This window comes from Ruditapes philippinarum, unplaced genomic scaffold, assembly GCF_026571515.1.
Source record: "Ruditapes philippinarum isolate M1 unplaced genomic scaffold, ASM2657151v2 ctg11652_1_1_1_1, whole genome shotgun sequence".
In the NCBI taxonomy this organism is placed as follows: domain Eukaryota; kingdom Metazoa; phylum Mollusca; class Bivalvia; order Venerida; family Veneridae; genus Ruditapes; species Ruditapes philippinarum.
Window position 1 is genome coordinate 26,593 of NW_026853152.1, and position 21,832 is coordinate 48,424.

The following is a 21,832-nucleotide window of genomic DNA, read 5'->3' on the forward strand; positions in this document are numbered from 1 at the left end:
TTCTCACAAAATTACCAGATTATATGAATAGATTATACATGTATATATATTGTCAGCATTCATGTTTCATATTATAATTAAACTTTTTGAATTTATTGATTTGGAAAAAAGAGAATCAACACACTTTTCTTTCTGCCTAGACATTTGTTTGTTTTATATGAAATAATATATTTTGTTTTACTGTACGACACTTTTTGGTCGCAATTAATAAGAGTTACAAGATTAATAAGCTTTGACAAAATAAGATCATATAGGTCATTATGTCTTTTGTAGAAAATTGGGTTGATGATTCGGTTTGCTTGCAGAAACACTGATTTTGTAGAAATTTATTGTACAATTTCAGATCTTATAGTTTGTCTCTTTAGATTAATTTCAAATTAAGGGTTTATCAAAACATCGGCATGCTTCTGTCAATTTTATTTGTTTTAAAGACTACAAAATCATTGCATATGTCAAGTTGATTGTCTAACATATTTGATCTGAAAAACAAAAAGGTAAAGACATACAACTCAGGTATGAAAGTTTCACAAAATTTTGCATTTTAATAGAAGGTAGTCCGTTTATAATATATTAATTTTGTTTGTTAGCAACAGATACATGGTCTGTGCTTTATTTACGGCGTCTCAGAACGCCGTGATTTTGTAGGTTTTCGGTAGCAATGTGGCATCACGGTAAACAATTCCTTTCAGATTTCCACGCGACATTTTAATTGCTTTTTACGCATCATTGAAGACCCATTTTCGTGTAAAGTTACATACCGACAAATTTAATCCTTTCGATTTTATACAACAACACGATAAGACGAATCGCAATCTTCGACACACTTATAAGGTTAATCACTAATGGGAGTAACGCAATGAATCGTGTGTGCTCTAACAATTCGATGCCGGTCATTTCCATGTCGTTCATTCATTTTCAAAATTTTATTACAAGCAGAATATGTCCCGAAATTAGTATAAAAAAGGATGGTAATGGATGTTATAAAACGAAAAATTTATATATAAGATCTGTTGCACAGCAATGGTTGTTAATCAAATGTTTTGTAAAGAAGGTGTAAGGATCGCCATTAAGGGTATATTTTTGAAAAAGCTTAACAGGGCATGTATTTTTTTTTAATTCTTTAACCCGGAAATTTTAAAGGAATAAAACTGGCCCCAAATTTTAAATTTTTTTTTTTTTTTGGGGTTCAGGGTTTTTATTTTTAAGGGGAATAAATTATTGTTTTTTTGTCTTTTAATTAAAAATTTACTATTTTTTTGTTTTTACCATTTAAATTTAATCAAAAGATAACCAATGAAAGTGTATTGAATATATTTTTTTACTCTTTTAAAAGGATTTTTAGTTTTTCATTTCACATAAAATTAAGTATTTGTAAATTTTTCTAATCAATTTTGGGAAATATTTTTCTATTTTTGTTTTAAATTGTTTAAAAAAATTTTTAAAAAATAAAAAATTAATCATAATTTTCTTTTAAAAAATTTTAAACGAATAAAAAGTTTGGGAAATTTTTTGTTTTTGTAAAGTTTATTTAAAATTTTTAAATAATTTTATTTTATTTAAATTTTTAGATTTTTTTTATTTTATACTATAAAATTTTTATTTTTTTTTTTAAAATTTATTACCCAAAAAATGGTTTTTGAAAATTTTATATTTATTTTTTAGAACCCGGGGAAAAATTTTATTTTATAATATTTTAAGTTTATAAAAATTTATTTGTATTTAAAGATTACTTTAATGGGAAACTTTCATTTAAATTTTTAATAAAAATGTAAAACTGATAAAACCTACATTTTTAAAGATTTTTATCCAAAATTTAGTTAATAATAGTATTAAAAAGAGGGGTTTAAAATTATAGTTTTTCTTTCTATTAGTTTTGAATTTATCCAAGTAAATTAAGTTGGATTTCATATTTATTTTAATAAAATGGGTATTATTAATTTTTGCAGTAAATATTTTACATATTTTTCGATGTTTGAAAATTGTTTCAGAAGCATAATTATATAAAACTTTACTTAAGTGTGGTAATAACCTTAATTATAACATACAGGATCTTCAAAGGCATGACCACCCTAACGGGCACTATACTGTTCTAAAAAAATGACAATGTCGGTCAGATATATGCCTTTAAATTACCTGCATGCAAAATTCAAACAGACTTTACCGTACGGTAAACAAGTTATGGCCACTTTTCTGAACTTGAGCTTGGATGAGAAAAGGGCACTTTTTCAGAAATGGTGAATATTTAAATAGCCTAGAATGTCATTCTTATGAAAAATGTTTTCCAATAAAATAAATTGTTCTCCTCAAAAATTTATGATATATGTTACACTATTTTACCCATTTTAACACGTGTTTGACCATTTTCGTACTTAAACAGCCTAATTGAAAACAATCTCTAAAATTTACCAAAATAAGGGGCTGTTTTCAAAGTTTGCCTTGATTTTTTCAAAAGTATGTTGGGTAATCTGGTAAAATATTAAATAAATTTACTGTGTAGTTTTGAGTTTATTAGACTTTAAAATATCAGGTACCATATTTTCTATAAGACTTAGCATTATTTAGCCAATATATAACTTTATTAAGTATATAATTAGAATTAAACCCTTTTTTCAAAAGACATATGTGAGATACATACATAAATGTTTAAAGAAGAAGAAAAAAAGAAAAAAAGTTGGTCGTTTTGGGGTTTGAACTCGAGGCCCTTAGTTTAAATGCAGTTTACATTAATTCTAACTTATTTGAATACTCTTCATGGCGAAGGTAAACAATAGGATGGTTATACTCAAATGATTGTATTAAAACGTGATTGCAAAAAAGTGATATCATTAGATTTTTTATGCAAGTGTAATTTCTAAATCCTTCACATGTTGAAACCGAAAAGGATTAACCTTTGTCAGCAGTGTAGAACCAGGCTAGCCTGTAAAAACAACCTCTACACTGTTGACAGGCTAAATTTAGATTTTATCTTGAGATCCCTAAAATTGATAATGGACAGTTCCAAAAATGGAATTTAGACAAGTCCATTTAAATATTTTGCAGGTTAGTAACTGATTAGAATCAAACCTGGTATGAAGTGTTCTGTTGTAGTATCTGTAAAAGAGAACAAGGACTTCTTAAACACGGTGTCGAAGTACAGAATATTCACGAAACCAGAAACGTTCTCTTTTTTTCTAATTCATAGAATTGTATCAAAATATTTTCTATTGTATTTGAAACAGACAATAAAGTCTTTTTTTTTACAATTAAATTTTGCATTAATTTGTATTTATTTTAAACATTAATTTTTAAGAGATATAAACGATACTTTGTTAAGAAAATGAGTACCTGGTATGAAATGTTCCGTAGTTGTAGTCTCTGAAAATATATTGATAGCAAATTTGGTATAATCATCTAAATATTTTAAAGATATACTTTGCCCAAATTTTATATTAGAAAATATTGATATTTGCTATAATACCTTTTGTAAATATATAATAAACATATTTTGACTCCACACAAAGTAGAAATGTTGTAATTTATAGTCTATTCACTATAGGTGGCCACAATATGAATATATATAGTGTATTTCAAAAAATACTTACATTACTTGATCTATACTAGGAAACTAAGCTACCCATACATAGTTTATTCATTCTTTTATTCAAATTAGACATATTTAGTAAGAATTCAAATAAAATTTAATAAATTTCTGCAATTAAAATATTTTATGCAAGGATGGGCATAGTTTATCTTTAATTATGTATGACAGTAACTACCGATATGAAAGACAATTTTAAAGAACAGTGATTTTGTTTTTCTATGATTATGAACAATTCATTGAAGAAAACAGTATCGGGTGAAATTTAAAAAACAATATTGTTTCTTTTAAAATCATATCACAACAACAAAATTTAAAATCATATCACAACAACAAAACATTATAACACTGAGTGTTTTCTTATGTTCGTCAAAAACAAATTGACAAAACAGACCATTTTGATAAAATAGAGAAAAACAGAATCCCTGTAGAAAGTCCAACACAACAAAATTGAAAATGTTGCAGGCTCGGTTTGATTGAGCCTGTTCATGGACGGTACTGGAAAGTGCAAGCTACCGTCCACGCCCCCTAGCACCGGCTTAAGCAGAATTCAACATTTAACACGAAAATGGCGAAATTTTGAATTTAGAAACATCCGCAGATGTTTTCATACGGCGGTTATCATGGAACCTTCAATGTGACACAGTAGCGTCATTCCATGAAAAGCGGCGTATGGTCCCCAAGTAAAAGAATGCTGTTGCCCTTAACGAGAAAACAATGGGTGGAACTAAATAAAATGGAATTTTGAAAGAGGATCTGAGGTTATGAAGCCTGCATATCACAAAAGTCACATATCAAAATATCTTTTTTTTAAAAAGTCGGATCTAGAATATGGCAGATGTGTATCAGAACGTTAAGTTACAACTTGGCAAATTTTGTCTTGATTCATAGAACACATACATTTATAACTTACTCAAGGTCGTTGGAGTAGTTGTTGGCATAGGTGTAGTCGTTGTTGTCGTTACCTCTGTACAATGAAAAATAGGGGACAAAATGTGAATTTCAGGAAAAGAGAAATAATGGTACAGAAAAAAGATATTTGCTTTTTAATTAAATGGCTCTCTTTGAAATCGTGTACCAGATTGTGATAACTCGATACAATTCTCAAGTGTGAATAGTACATTTTAATGGATGTTAATACCTCTCTCCATTACCAAGCAATCGTAGTTCTATACACTTAACCGCTTACGAAGATATAAGTATCGACTACATAATTATATAAATTAAGATGTCGATTTAGCCGCATGTCTAATATCAAAAACCCCCAAAAGTCTCACAATAATCCGAGGAATGAGCGATAATAGAATCTACAACGTTCATTGGACTGGCAAAACAAAAAGTTTCCAAACACTCAGAAGTATGAAAATTTCTTTTCTAGTCACAAAATGCAAGATTGCCAAAAAGTAAAAAGGTATAATAATGAATAAAGCTGAGAAAATTTATTGGACATATTAAAGCATACCTTCACAAGCTGCCTTTTTAATATCCGTACGGACAGTCTTCAGAGCATCAAATGACGAGACTGTAAACACATGGTTTGAGTCTGACCCCATGCTATTCAACTCATTTGAATTTATATTAGAACCAATACCAACTGCAAGAATTTCGATGTGTTGGTTCTTTAGCAAGTTAGCTTCCTGTAGCGTCAAGTTTGCATTTGATGACGCCCCGTCCGTCAAAATAACCATGTAGTTTTTAGCATCGTCTCTGGCACCATGTTTCGGAGAGAACATATTCTCTCGTGTATACTTGAGTGCTTTGATCTGTGTTTGTTACTCCGGTAAGGTACCCTGTTTTTTCTGAATAGCACTAAGCAAAGAAGCTTGTCGGTGTATTGGTTCAGATAAAACTCAAGGTTTGGATAGTCCGAGAAGGTAAGCATGCCAATTTGGACGTGGTTTGGTCCGATCTGAAAATCATTAGCCACACGTGAGACGAAGTCGAGTTGTTTTTGGAAGTTCAATGTTCCTTCGCTTGAAGACGCGTCTAGCACAAATACGATGTCGGCTTTGGAAATGAAGCCACATGCTGAAAATATACATACTGTATCGAAAAAACAGAGTATAAGTAGAAAGGGGAAAAAGATATGGCATCGTACAATATTTATATTTTCATGGCTCAATAGAAAAAGTCATAGCTTTTATGAGAGTGGTATTCTCTAATGAGCCGAAGGAAAACTTAACTAAAACATCAAATATATTGATTCCAGTTATACAAGAACAATTATTAATTCTCAAAAGTATTAAAAACATTAACGTATGCTTACTTTGACATGCTACGAATGTGAGTTCTGATTTAATGGTTGCTAGAGCATTGAAATCAGCTACAGCTATGGCATGTGCACTGTCAGATGCGATTTTTTCAAGTTCACTGTGATCTACTCCGTTGCCGATACCTACAATAGAGAAAATGTCTGTATTTCACATGTGCAACAAAAAAAACATAAAACACACAGAAAACAAATATATTAAAAAAAAAAGTTTGGTATGAAAAATTTCTTTCATTAAACATTTTTTGTGTTAAAATTTTCGCATAATGTTTCTTTTCAAATGTCATTAGTAGGCGTATACATATCGGTGTTAAGATGTGTTTTAAAAAAAAAGAAACCCCCCTTTCCCCCTGTTTTTTTTGAAATATGGAATTTCATGAAAATACACGTATGTATGTGCAAATTCTTACATATTAATACTTACAAATTGTCAACATGAAAGATATTTTAAGTTACAATACTTTTAATGTGTATATTGCATTGTAATTATATCATGTTGGCGTTTAGACAACTCTATCTCATGGATCAGAAAATACAAATAATTTCTCACCTATTGCGACGACCTTCGTATTGGTTCGATTTTTCAACAAAAGGGCCTCTCTAGCAGTTTCTGTAGGATGAGTGGACTGTCCATCTGTCACAACAATCACAAGATCCGTTGCATTTGGCCGAGCACCTGTTAATAATTCAATTCAATTCAATTAATCAGTTTTGATCCACTGATTCACATTGATTACTACATGTGAAGTCACTTCGTGAGCATAAATGGTTTTGCAGTAAATTGATATACAGCAAGTTTTTAAATCGTAAAAACCATAGAAAAATCCTACTTTAGCCAAAGTGAACTATTTCCCACATATAAGATTTATCTGTATTGGGCCCAAAATTTGTATGTGATCTTTGCAATAGCCGCTAATAGAGAGGCTTGATCGTGGTACTTATTAAGAGGAAATTGTTCGTGTGCTCCACTGCTAAATACAATAACGCTTATCTGAAATGTGGGTTTGGATAGTCAATGAGTATACAGATAAATTATTCATTAAAGTTTAACTAGAATTTCAAATAATTCTATTTTAAATGGTGATGTCAATATGTTTGAGAGTTTTAAGAAGAATTTATTCATATATACGCCTCCTTTTATTGTAATGCTTTTAACTTCACATTGTTTTCCGACATTACCATATCTAACTTAACCATTTGACCATTCTAACCATTGATAAAGAAATGAAAATGTTATACGCGTGAGGAATAAATTTGGTGAAAAAGCTTTAACAACCTTTACAAAAGAAATAAATTTAGAGAAAAATACATTTGAGATTAACAATAATTCAATTAAGTTGTAAAATCTATTCTGTGGGCAGTAAAAACTTTAAGATTAATACTTGAACATCCTGAGGTCCAATAGCAAACTGGTAAGCGAAATCCCTGACAAAATCGACCTGCTTTTGAAAGTTAGAACTTCCTTCACTTGCAGACGAATCAAGCACGAAAACAATATCAGCTGGTTGGCTACCACATTCTAATGAATTTAAAAATATATGTTTCAATAAGTTTAATAAGTAATCTATAAATATTTTGGAATGATACACCATTCAATTAATGTAGCAGGTCGTTTCTAAATGATATTTGCAAAAGAAATAAACTATGTAACTGGCAATTTACATTTTTATACGAAAATTGTACGGTATACACTATACAATATATTGATGAAAACCATGTCAGAGCCATAAAGTCTTCAATTTACAATTACTAAAGAAATAATAACTAACCAGGATTCGGTGTAGGCTTTGGCTTTCCAGCTGCAAAGATAAACAAGTCAATGATATAAACTAAGAACAGTTTTCTTTGCTTTCAAAAATAACAGACTTCCATTTTTCAAGAGACAAATCGAGCGCTATATTGATGTTACTCTTAACTTCAACAAACATAACAACATATAAAACACAATAGGCATCAAAATATTCACAAATTAACCAAAGTATATATTCTATATATATACCTCCGCAAGATTCGTCTTTAATTTCTTCCTGCAGAGTATGGAGAATATCGAAACTTCCCACAGTGAAGGCGTGATTGCGATCTGTAGCCATCGTGTTGAGTTCATACTGGTTTACGTTTGCTCCAATACCGATTGAAATAACCTTTGCTCCTGAATTCTAAGTATTAGTAAAAAATAAATGTTACTTAGAGGAGATGCATGAGACTTGAGATTAAACATGTTTGTAACCTCCTATAGACAATAGTCGACAATTCCAAACAAGGTTTGTGTATATACATGCGAATTTATGTATGATGTTCAAACTTAGACTCCTGAAACATTTTGGAAACATTAACGAATGGAAGACCATGAACAACACTAGGGCTGAGATCATAACCCAATATTATGTCAACACAGTTCATCGCTATACATATATATCTTTTCATTTATTGTTCAGTGTAAGGAATTAATGATATGTTAAATTATGCATCCCATACGCGTAGTCATGCATTATCATATTAAGTTCTTCAATTAGTCTTTAGAGAAGTGTGCTTCTTGAATAAATCTCACATTCTTGGATAAACCTCACATTCTTTAAAAAAAACATGATTACCTTAAGTGCAACTGCCTCCGTTATAGTTCTACTGACGTCATTTGAGCGACCGTCGGTCATTACAATAACCAGTCTAGTAGCGTTTGCACGTGCGCCGTGATAAGTGGCAAAATGGTAGTAACGTGCATAACGTAAACCATCGTATGTGGCTGTAGTGCCTCCCCGGTATCTGACTGACTGGATGTCAGCGATGAGGCTCGGCTTGTCCTTATTTCTAGGAACGAAAACTTACCATGACATATAGTGTCTTTGAATATAAAGTATGATAAACAAGATCAACAAGGAAAGGCGGCGTTCAATGAATTAATCAATCTTTATCTAAGTGTATAGGAAAATTGCCAAATACAAATTTTCAAAAATAGAGGTATGAAATAAACTGTTTACAAACCAACAGTTGTGTTGCCATTTCTTGCTTGATTAAACCCGTTGATATTAGCTACATCAATTTCACATAATTATTTATCTAACTAAAGAATATATAGTGATGATCCGCCTATTCCAAATTCCAAAAAGACTCCCAGAACTTGATTCCAATGATAGTTTATGATTATATCAAAATGCATTAATCTTAAGTTAATTTCCCTGATTAAAATTCAGAAACACTATTACTGAAAGCAAATACTAGTTATGTAATCATCCTACAAAAAATCTGACTGACATTTTACTACTTACGTGTTGAGGTAGAATTCACTATGTGCTGTTGAACTGAATGTTATAAGTGAAACCTGGACATCACTTGGTCCAATATCAAATTGCTTCACAAAGTCAGTCATAAAGTCTAGCTGTTTGTGGAAGTTGTCAGAACCTTCGCTTGAAGATGCGTCCAAAACAAATACAATATCGGTAGGATGATTTCCACATTCTGACGGTGTTGTGCCTGATTCAAACGGTATCAGAGAAATCTTAATATATTACTGTTGATTAAATGCTGTTTAACAAGTCACTGATCAAACGATAGAATTTCATTTATTTGTTGCATTAGAAACATGACAAGGATCTGGTATGACAAGGATCTGGTATGACTTGTGATTTGATAAAAACATTTGTTTTGTTTTTTTGTTATTTTTTTGTTTTTGTTTTTTTTTATTGTTTTTTTTTTCTTAAGAAATTGAACGAGTGTCTTGCGAGCTTAATAAAATGTTAATGGATGAGTTTCATAAAAATAGTATATCAAATGACAATGAATGTAAGATGACTCAAAGATCCAAAACGGTCCGCGTACAACTAATTCTTAATTGTTAAACATACGTTTCTCATAGAACAAAAGTTTTTTTTAATATAAAACACAGGTGTGATGCAAAGAAATACGTGATGATTATACATGTATTACACTGAAAGCAAACGAAGTCATGAAGTGAAATTATTTCTAATAGGTAAACAATAATTTGCGTACAACTTTCATAACTGATTATGGGTGGGTTTCGATTATCTTCGATCATAGATAGAAAGATGGAAAAATGAAATTCTTCATGTAAAAGTAAAAGGATTATTTTGACTTTTAAAGATCAAGAAAGAAAATGAATTGTGTTGATTAACATATATTCATACTTACAGGCGGCCGATTCTAATTCCTTTTGAATTGTTGCAAGAGAGTTGAAATCATTGACTTTAAACACATGGTTGGCGTCAGATGCAATGTCTTGAAGTTCTCTAGTTGATACGGATGACCCGATACCGATAGATATAACCTTAAATGAGCCGCGTCATGACAAAACCAACATAGTGGGTTTGCGACCAGCATGGATCCAGACCAGCCTGCGCATCCGCGCAGTCTGATCAGGATCCATGCTGTTCGCTTACCAACCCTACTACAAGTAGAGAAACTGGAAGCGAACAGCATGGATCCTGATCAGACTGCGCGGATGCGCAGGCTGGTCTGGATCCATGCTGGTCGAAAACCCATTATGTTGGTTTTGTCATGGCACGGCTCAAATATAATTTACATGTGCAAAAAGTAAATTAAAATAGAAAGTCAGTTAAAGCATACTATATTGTTTGAAATTGCCTGATATGATAACATTACATATGTATATTGTAATATATTACTTGATATCAAAAGGTTCGGCTAATTTGCATAGTACCAAATTATATCCTAGGAAAACAGGCTATTTAGCACATAGGTACCCGAGCCATTTCAAAAGAAACTTGTCCAAGCTGATTTTATTTAATTTACTTTTTTTTCGTTTCATACAAAACTAATATTAACACGAGTGTCAAAATATGGTGATAGCTATTTCATAGGTTATTGTTAATATTCTGCTACATACTTTAACCCCTGTATGGTGGAGATTTGTGGCCTCTCTTACAGTGGTGTAATGCGAGTTCGAATTGCCATCAGTAAGTACAACAACAAGTCTTGTAACAGAATTTCCTCGGCCTCCATTCTGAGGTTTGAAACTAAAGAAAAAATCAATCATCACAGCTAAAAGGTGGGCTTTATACTGTTTCTTCAATTATCATACTAAAAATGGCATATAAATTAATTCGGTGCCAGGGGGCTTCCGTACCAGGGGGCTTCGGTGCCAGAGGGCTTGAGGATGTTGCACCTTTCTATTATCCCACATGATCAGACTCAATCAACGGATACAATATGTGCAATGGATGAAAAAACAGTCAGTCAATAATAGATTCTAATCTTTTGGCATTTTGCTAAAGATTTAAAAAAAATCATTTATATATGTTGCCAATAACACAAAAAAGTATTAAAGCAAAAACAGTATTACGATGGCAAATCAATCTATTCTTATGGCATATTAGCATAATACGAAACCATTTTACCTGCTTGACAGTCAAGTTATGTTTTGCAACGGTATCTTATTATTATATTATTTAAAATAACAAATATTTCTTCAAGATAAATACATATAAACTTACCTGTTTTCTCTGACAAATTTCAATGCTTCTGCAGTATTTGTTGTACCACCTTGGTACTTGGTGGCCATTATGGCATTTATGGCATCTGATTTATTATCGTAGGCATTCAAGAAGAATTCGTTGTAAGCATGGGTGTCAAATCGGACAACGCTCACCTGTATACCATTAGGTCCAATGTCAAACCTGGGGTAAAATATAATGTGAAGCAATGCTTATCAGTTTTTGAAAGTTTTATTTTAAAATGTCTATAATGGTAAAACATTTTAATTCAGTTTTACTTAATGATAGTTTATGGCATATATGCCTGCAACGGATACATGTATGTTGATCTTCACTTTGAGAGAAATCATTTCACAAGAAATTTTAACAATCATCATAAACTAAATTTGTCAAATGTATTAACCATAACAATAATGTATGTTTGATTTTAAAAACAGTGTCAGGACAGATATGCCTTTTTGTCTACGTGTAATACTGAGTACAAAAGATTACATTGTTATGCACCGTTACATTAAAATATATATATGAAATTGTAGCGAACGTCTATATTTTTGTCCATATCATGAAAGATATTAAAATAATTGTCAATGAAACGAATCAGTATTTTATGCTAGGACAAGGCAATACACAAAATGAACCAAAACTATGCCAATATGCAAAGTTTGTTAATGACGGGGTTAAAAATTTGTGATTTTGCTCTGAAGGAGAGCAGTTAACACAAAGTAAAACCTTTCCTACAATACTGATAGCTGCCTTGCCCGTCTTCGAACTATTCGCCAACTGAGAAAGCTACTTACACCATTTATAGTAATAGATCATAGTTTAACCATAACATCGTCTTACACATAGTTTACGACAGCAGGTGTTATTTGCGGTGTGGTGGTCGTAAAAATGTTTTCTTATACTTAATCTTAATGCTGTTAAATCTTTCTGGTCAATCGGGTTCATTTATTTCCAAAATTTTGAGTCCTGAGAGATGAATATTGCTTTTCGTGCTTAAGAATATATACCGCCGGTTCTGGAGGCGAGGGCTGAGAGATGTTACACATTACACTATCATGAACAGACTCAATGAAATCGAGTCTGTAATTGTCAACTTCTTGTTTTCTTTTCCCTTTTTATCTGGTATAAAAAGGTCTGATAACAAAAACATTCACTTAAAATGAATGTATACCTCAGTATGGTTAAAATTACTCAAACTCATCAGCTGTACCGTTAAACACGTGGAGGGTGATAACTTTTGTATATATATAATTATGCAGTTTGTTGAATTAACTTACGTGTTTGTTACATTACTGACAAATTCCAACTGCTTTTGAAAGTTGGCTGCGGTCTCGCTTCCAGATCCATCCAGCACGAATACAATGTCTGCTTTTTTGCTTTCGCATGTCTGTAAATCTATGCATTGATAGGAAGAAAATTAGTATATGTTACATCTACATTAACTTACATTTTCAACTTGCAGCTTAATTCAAATTACATATATTTTGTCATGTTTCTGACCTTATATTTTATATAAATACAAAATAATATTTGTGTTTGTTAAGCTTTAATCGTTGTATAATTTATTTCACTATATTTCTTGTCATAGTATTGTGTCCTAGCTATTGTCCGATGACCATTTTGCAATTATTTTTATTCTTTTTTATAATAATGAAACGCAGCCTTCATATCAACGCATGTTTGATAAAACTAAAACAAACTGGGTTTATGTTCCATAATGTGTAAGGAACATATTCATTGTCAGGTAGACTGTACTCCGATGTCATTTGTTATGCTTTATGTACGTAAAATTATATATAAATGATCAAACGATAGATATGTAATCAACTTGGTGTATAATACATAATTATCCTAGACAATATAGTTTAAATAATGAGATAATAATTACCAATTTTCTCTGATACACCTGTAAAAATAAGATTTTTTTTCTTTAAATAGATATACATGTAGATCTATATATCTAGTAAAACAGTCATTTTACTAACTAAATATCAGTTTGGCTAATAATCGAGTAACACAGACTTAAAAGTTATATCCTAAGTTATTAACTAATTGGTGAATTATGTCATTTTTCAGTTTAGAATACAATAATTATTTTATGCTCAATTGTATATTCTATTGAAAAATAGGGGCGTCCGTGGCAGTGGTTAAGGTCGTTGACTTCAAACAACTTGCCCCTCCCCGCTGTGGGTTCGAATGGACTTTGGATTCTTTTATGTGATGAAGCTATCCAGCTAGCTTACGGAACGTCGGTGGTTCTACTGCCCGAAATAATGCACGAAGGGCACCTGAGATCTTCCTCCACCAGTAAAGCTGGAACGGCGTCATATGACCTATACTGTGTCGATGTGACGTAAACCCCAATCAAACAAACAACCAAACAAATATTGAAAAATATCTCACAGGAAATAGATGCAGCAAATATTTATCAATTGTTGATGCAGCATATCTACATTACTGAGTCGATGATTTAAGGGAAGTTTATTCATACAATGTCTTTAGAAAAAAGGGTGTGTTAACTTGCACCAGTGCCAATTCTTCAAATAGTGTGCGATACAACCATGCAAATGACTACTAGTGGATGTTTAAACAATAAGGTAAATATAAATATACCAAAAAATAGAGCTAATATGAAAACCTTAAAGGTTTTCAAAAACAGAAAATTTGAAAAGGTTGCATTCTTAGTTTCACAATGCATGTTCATGGATGGCAATGTTTAACGCAAGCTTCAATAGTGCTACAGACTCATGTATCATTGAGAAGCGTGACATTCCTTGAAAAATTACCTCAGGGTCGCCAAAATCAAGACTTTTATGTGCTCTAAATTAAAAAAAAACAATAGGCTGAACTAAATAATTTAAAGGATTTTGTAGAAGGCGCAGAGGTAATAACACCTGTGTCACAGACAGCGCAAAATGTCCTAAAGGTGATTAAACATTGTTTAAAAATCTTACAGGTCGCTGTCTGAATTTCCTTCTCTATAGTCTGTAATGAATCAAATGATGGTACAGTAAAGGCATGTTGACTGTCTGTGGCAATAGCGTTCAATTCCTTGCTCTGTACACCGCTACCTATACCGATGGCTATAACCTGGAACAATAACACAAAATGGTGTTAAAAGATGGTGAACAGTTACTAGTAGTACGCTACTGCCATGTACTATACAAGTAAAATGGTTTCCTGCGGGGAACATTTTTAATGATATAAAGATATTTCATTGAACTATTTTCAACATTGTTTGTGTGGGGGGATAGATAAACGTTTGTATCAGGAATATAGTTGACAATAAGAAGGTCTTTGGAACTGTGTGACCGTTGAAGACCGGAGACGGTCGAACAAAAAACAATTATTTCTTTTTAAGAAAATAATTAAATAGGCCTACCATTTTATGAATAATTCCGAGCAAACAAAGAATAAAAGAAACATTGATAATTTTCAAACAAATCATTCAAGTTTTCCCATCTGAAACGGTAAAATAATTATAGAAAATTAGAAATATCACGTAATAGTTTTTTGTTCTTAATTAGGTGTAATTCAGACTAGTTCCCTAAAGGTAAATCCGTAACGTACCGGCAAACGGTATTTAGCTAGGTTTTCGAAACGGTCAATTAACCAATCATGTACGGTTTACAGATCACATGCTCCTCCATGTACCGAAAACAGGTCACGTGCTCCTCCATGCCTCAAAAGTTAAACGCGTACCAATACCCTGCGGTCTCCAGACCGCAGGGAATAACAGCAGCTTTCGATTTTTTTTATTTGTGTTCAGTATTTATTTGTGTTCAGTAAGAAAAACTTCAACCGAAACAAAATTGAGACTTCTACATGAACTTGTTTCTGGACACAATCCCTTTAATAAATTTTAAATAAGAAACAAAGAAAAATTCGAAAGTAAATTATGACCTATGTATAAAATATAGTTCCTATAGGTAAAGATTTGAATTTTTTATTGTTTTAATCTGTTGGAACTTAAGTCACACTGACACAGTAATGGTCATGTGTAGGCTTTCCAGCTTTACTAAAGAAGGAAGAACTTAAGAAAAACTTGCATGATTTTACTTCTATGGTTTTAAAATTTCTAACTGAATTTTAACACTATTTATCTTTTCAGCATTTCGGCGAAATATGGCACCATGAGCAATTAAGAAGTGTGGTGTCTAACGATGATGTTGTTTTAATTTTTTGTATACCTTGATATTAGAATAATGTATAATTCTAGCTTCAGTTGCTGTACCAGTTGGGGTCACTAGATTGTCCGTCGGTCATAACAACCAATATTTTGGCACACCATATCGGCCTCCATGGGCGGATGTAAAGCTAAACTGTTCGTACGTACTTCAGAGCATCGTCCGTTAGAGGTTCCACCTAAGAGATACGCCAATCAACGTTTTGTTAACTTGTTATAGACAAAACAGTTTAAGACAAACTTCTTATAGTAATTATTCTTAATCTAGTTATTCTTCATTATTCACTTCATACAATCGTGCAAATGTCGTAGCATGTAGTTATTATAGCTAGAAAACTATTTTCCAAAGGTTTTGGAAAAACTTTGAATATTTACATATATTTATAATTATTGTAAGCGTTTAGTTTCACTTGGAATGACGAATGTAAGGTGAACTTGGTCACCAAGTACAACATACCCTTGTATATGAATTCTCTGTGGGTGAAGATTTGATTTTCGTTTCTTTTAATTAAAGTCATTGTCAAATAATGACATGTCATTATTAGTAGTCAAGGTGGAATTTTAAATTCATGCTTTTATAAAAGAGACGGCTAATTATATATGTCAATCAATTCTTCTACTACAATATATTTCCACAGAAACCTGAAGTTTAAAATGAAAAAAAAATTAACAAAAACAATGGATATATCAAATAAAATATATACAGAGGGGTAATATTTGTTCGTTTAAAATTTAAGGTTTCATAATCATTTCTTAACTAGATTCACCTTTTAAAACAATTTAAAAAATGGGCGAGCTGAGAAGTTTTACTAAGATATTTATTTTGTTTAGTAATTGTATGATAGTTAAGTCAATTACCTGATTTGTAAGGTACATTCTGGATACCATTGACCAGCGAAGGTTTATCTTTGTACGTGTTCAAGTAGAAAGCATTATGTGGAGATGATGCAAATGTTACAACACCAATTTGCACCTTGTCTGGCCCTGTATTGTAAGAAATGAATGATAAAGTTCATTATGTATTTGGATAAATCAACTTGGTTAAGGTGTCTGCCTCTCAACCAAGGGACCATGGGTTCGAGCCCTAATCGGGTCATGACCATGTTCCTTCATATGACACCAGTACTGGTTGGTTCAAGGAGTTGCAAAAAAAAATTAGTAGGTAGTGAATCTAACGATATGCGTTTTAAGTTACTGTTGTACAAAAACGTACTTGCTTTGATTTGTAGCAAAAGTAAAACAGTACGGTCATTGTTTAGTACCGAAAATATTTTTGGGGAAATAATAATGAAAAAATTGGGTTAATGTCTTTCTCAGTATGTAATGTATTAATACCAAAGGAGTAAATGACGCAACCATAAGACAATAGAATTACCTTTAACTAGGAGTAAAGATCTTCAAGTGGTATTAGAGTTTGAAATGCTTATATATTACAACACTGAATGCTGAGAGGATGGTGGTGATGGTGCATGGTGGAAATGATAATTATGACAATAAATGCAATGAATAGTTACTTGGTTTATCTCTTATTTTTATCTCTTATTTTACATTTGTGAAACTTCCGTGAATCATACAGCTCTTATCTCTACAAAATATTTCATAATATCATCCGCGTTTGAATAACTAAAATCCATTCCCCTTAAGTCACTAGATATAGTCATGTTCGTGACAGGAATTCCTTTACGTAAATATAGCAAGGATCATGCTAAGTGTCCTTGAGCTGCATAGTAAGCTAGTAAAGTAAGGGGGAAAAGACAAAGTTCTTATTTTGAGAATATTCAAAGCACTAAAAGAATTCACCGATTAAATAAACAATACATTATTATGGCTTACTTAAGATATGTTTTATTCGAGGCATTTTTACATACATCCAGGTTATATACAACATATAACATATACATACAGGTTATATATAACATATAACATATACACACAGGTTATATATAACATATAACATATACACACACAGGTTATATATAACATATAACATATACACACAGGTTATATATAACATATACACACAGGTTATATATAACCTATATACAACAGGTTATATATGAAACTTCCCTTAAAACAAAGAGAACAGGACAGAACCAGAATTTTATTTTTAGACTCTCATCCATAACATGACTGTACATTCAAACAATATAATTTACATATACTAGTACATTATTGAAAATAACAGTTGAACATATGGCAAAAAAGGTGTAGAATATCTATATCTGTATCATTGTAACATGGATTTAATTTTTTTGACTTACATGACAATATATCAAACATTTTTTTTTATTTAAAATTTATTGCAATAGTTACGATATTGAATTATTATGAAGGGCATATCGTCGGTATAAATCATGCGTGAGCTCAGAATATCATAAAAGCTAATGCATAAAAAAAAACAGAAATAAATAAAATTAGCTATAAGTCAGTTATGCCAGTGATTTTGGTATTAGTTTCACACACCTTATTTGGTATTAAAGGGTCACTGATAATCAGTATAGGAGAGATTTACCAGTGGCCAATATTCTAAAAATAGAATTGCTGATAAGCACTGACCATAGCAACCGTTGCTGGTCGTACATCCTCTTTGTACTACCTAGTCATTTTACATAAGAAAACTATGGTGTGTATGTCTATTATGAAATAAATATGAGCTCTGTTTCAATAAAGTAGAGGTTTTGATGCTAAAGCATCATTAGTCCCCGAATAGAAAAATGATTGTATTATCATAAATTCAAGAAAATATCAGTTAAATGGTTCATGAATAAAGAAAAGATTAACAATATGTTGAGTAACTATTTATTTACAATAAAGACATATGTGAAACAAACTTGCTTAGAAATATTGTCAAGAAACTGTTATCATTTTTTAAATCAGCAAAAAATAAAATACACTTAATTCATCGTAAACTTAATTCATCGCGAATAAAACAGGTGATTGAAAATAATAAAGTAAAGCATTAACATTAAGCTTGCAAAGTGACTGGGAAAATATGTTTAATTATTGTAAGAAACGATGCAATTCTATTGTACTTTTAAAGGTACTGACTACAAAATTATATAAACAAAACAATCTTTCTTATCTCATATTTCCTATTTATTTATTTTTTATTGAAAATAGATAAAACTGTAGGGAAAAGAAATCTTCAAACAATTATAAAAACTGTAGGCAAAAGAAATATTCGAACAATGATAAAGACATTGTTTAGATATTTGTTATGATATGTGGCCTTAAAAAAAGTTATAATTCGTTAACTACATCAAATATATAATGCCTAGCTTATAAGTATGATATAGTTTTAGAGGTGTACTAGTATTCTGAAATAAATTCACGGAGGTCATTATCATATCTACCTGATCCCAGATTTTTTTCCAACCACAGATGTGACACATGACTATTTTGAGTAATTATGTTGCCTTTTCTTTTTTATATTGGCTGCATTTAACATGTTTAACTGGGGATTTTGTCAACTTTTTAAATAAATTAAATTTATCCCAAACATTTTCAAGTATCACCTGTTGGTCAAACACCATTTTAACAGTCAATTTTTTGAAATATAAAGTCAATTCAGCTCAAATTGACTATGAAAATATGAGCATAATGTCACTTTGACTTGCTAAATACTTAAACTGAACATGAACTAAGCATAAAGTTTTAAATTAATATATTTATGTTAACAACACTCAGTTTTGGGTCTTAAGCATACATTTAACAATGGCTAAAATATAATACCCTTGAATCATAAAACATATTTACATTGACAGGGTGAAAAAAGGGAAAATGAAAATGAAACAAAACTGAGCAATTAGCAGGCATATTTCACATAAAAATGATAATTCATAGAACACATGTAGCGAGTTGTTTCAAGATTGATATAGACATAAAAATTAAAGTACATGTAGATGTTTAGCAAAAATTAAACCCTTTATAACATCACACTTATCTTATATATAAAATATATCAATACTATTTAGAAAATAGTTTTGTATTTTTTTTCTTCATATTGAATATTACAAAAAATATATGTTCAGATAATTCTGATCTTTAAAACTTTGCCCCAGGAACATCATCTTATGTTAACTTTACAGAAAATGTTATCATTGTTTACATGTTGTTTGTACGACCTTCTAAGATTGTGTGTATACGTAGTCCACACAGCAGTTATCAGTGACGTGGTGGTAAATCTCTCCTATTCAAAAATAAATATTTAAATGAAAATTTACTTCTCAATAGGCAACCAATTGTTTAACTATTAGCTATACTGGAGCGCAGATATGATTATAATGTAATAATATTGGTGAAAATGCTGGTAATGATGATGATGATGATGATGATGGTGGTGATGGTGATGATGATTTTTTTATAATCCAATAACAAAAATGAATATATGTCTACCTATATCATATCCATTGGTAAAGTTACTAACAAAGTCAAGCTGTTTCTTGAAGTTAGCCGAGCCTTCGCTATAGGAGGCATCTAAGAGGAAAATGATATCTGCTTTGTTATGGTCACATCCTGAAATATTTGTTTGTACATATCATCACATGACATTTTCAGCTCAAGTTTTTCTTGCATATATACGTTCTAATTTTTATTTCATTAAGTTCCAATAAAATCGCCTGGGCCAGAATACATGTCCAATTACCAAAACGAGGACATTGTATGAACTAGTTATAACCAGACTTGATTTAATTCATGGTTCACATTGTTAAACTTGACAATGACCTCTGTGAGAATAAGACAGATGTAATGAAAAACTTGTTCACTAGTTAAAGTACACAGAGGCATTGTTCGACAAGGTATTACACGCTTCTTGTCATGTGGTCAATATTCGTATTATTGCGAATCAAATTTTTCAGGGTTACAGAGCAATGTGATTTAAACTCTGATATATTTGCAGTCACGGTCAACCTTTTGAGCGCTAAATGTCACAGGGTGAGAAAAATGTGCAGTGTGACCGGGACTCGAACCCGGACCTTGAGAATACCTTTCCGCGACTCTATCAACTGAGCTATCTGACCTCTTACACATCTTCACCCATAAATAGTGACTAGTTCTGAACAGTCACATACTTCCCCGCTAAACTGAAATTCGTTCTCGAATTTCTCAGGCTACAGAACAATGTAAATTAAACTTTGAGCTATATTCAGTCACGGTCACGTTGGGCGCCAAATGTCAGAGGGTGAGAAAAATGTGCAGTCTGATCGGGACTCGAACTCCGGACCCCCTACCGACTGAGCTATCCGGCCACTTACACATCTTACACACCTAAATAGTGACCAGTTCTGAACCGTGACGTTGTATGTCGAATGGGTCATCCTATAAGATCTTTGCGACGTATTAATTTACATTAACTATATTTTCTATTCTTCAAAACAATAATGAGTCCATATTGTACATGTGTACCTTTCAGATAATTCTTTTTACAACGTGAAAACAGAATTGAAAATCTTCAAAATATTTTGAGAGTTTGATTTTCAAAATAAAAACTTACATAATTCTGAGCAAGTAATACTTTCTTTTCAAACAATATATTGAAATTTGTAAATTAGTTACCTTCTGTTCCGTTTGTACTGGAAACTGAAATATATATAAAACCACATATATAAATATTATATTAAATGAAAACTATATCGTTACACTTAACCAATTTGACAAAAAAAAATATAAAGATGTACAGTCCTTAAATTAGAAAAGTGGATAACTTAATAAAAGCATTAAACCATTGTTAAATATGAAAAACGGTTTAAAACTAATTTTCTTCTCGGCATTTAACTTCAAATTTATACACTACATGGAAAAAAATAAATGACATATGACAAGAAATATTCACCTGTAGTTTGGGCATTGGACAGCCAAACGAACCCAAAGACAAAAATACAATGTAACATCGCCATTGTCAGACTATAGACTACTGGACTCTAACAGAATTGTGTGCAAATAAAGATAAGAGCGCCGTAAATTAGTTCGGTAACTAGGCTTCGCTTCTTATCTGACTCCTATATTATGGCATGGTCTGATCATATCTGACTTTGCAAATTTTGATCATGCATGTGTACGTTAACTGTAACCCCTGCTCTTGTGCATGCGCTAACTGCTTACTGTTTTGCGTTGATTTTAGCCCGGCTCTTGTGCGTTACTTTAACCCTCTGGCCCGTGTTCACAAAGAAAAGATCAGGATCAGGATCAAGTGATCCTGATTTATTTTGATTTTTTTATGTTACTAAAATTAACCGTATTTTGCTAGATTTTACAAAGAAACGAACTTATTTTAGGATAAAATCAACCGAATAAAACAAATACAAAAATAATCGGATCAAAAAATAAAGATC

The 21,832-nt window shown here is 31.4% G+C and overlaps 1 protein-coding gene across 1 annotated transcript; it reads right to left on the bottom strand.

Moving 5' to 3' along the window:
* Window positions 1–3,022: 3,022 nt before the first annotated feature.
* LOC132735097 (collagen alpha-1(XII) chain-like) lies at window positions 3,023–21,466 on the bottom strand. Its single transcript, XM_060722002.1, is given in 26 exon segments — window positions 3,023–3,090; window positions 3,325–3,354; window positions 4,491–4,544; window positions 5,040–5,399; window positions 5,402–5,605; window positions 5,844–5,972; window positions 6,397–6,522; window positions 6,676–6,691; window positions 6,727–6,837; window positions 7,229–7,365; window positions 7,616–7,645; window positions 7,846–8,002; window positions 8,438–8,651; window positions 9,110–9,314; window positions 9,990–10,125; window positions 10,705–10,834; window positions 11,312–11,494; window positions 12,592–12,709; window positions 13,203–13,220; window positions 14,269–14,404; window positions 15,505–15,567; window positions 15,603–15,679; window positions 16,359–16,484; window positions 19,896–20,015; window positions 21,057–21,080; window positions 21,334–21,466. Coding segments are annotated over 26 exon segments (3,018 nt in total). The 5' UTR covers window positions 21,398–21,466; the 3' UTR covers window positions 3,023–3,040.
* Window positions 21,467–21,832: the final 366 nt, after the last annotated feature.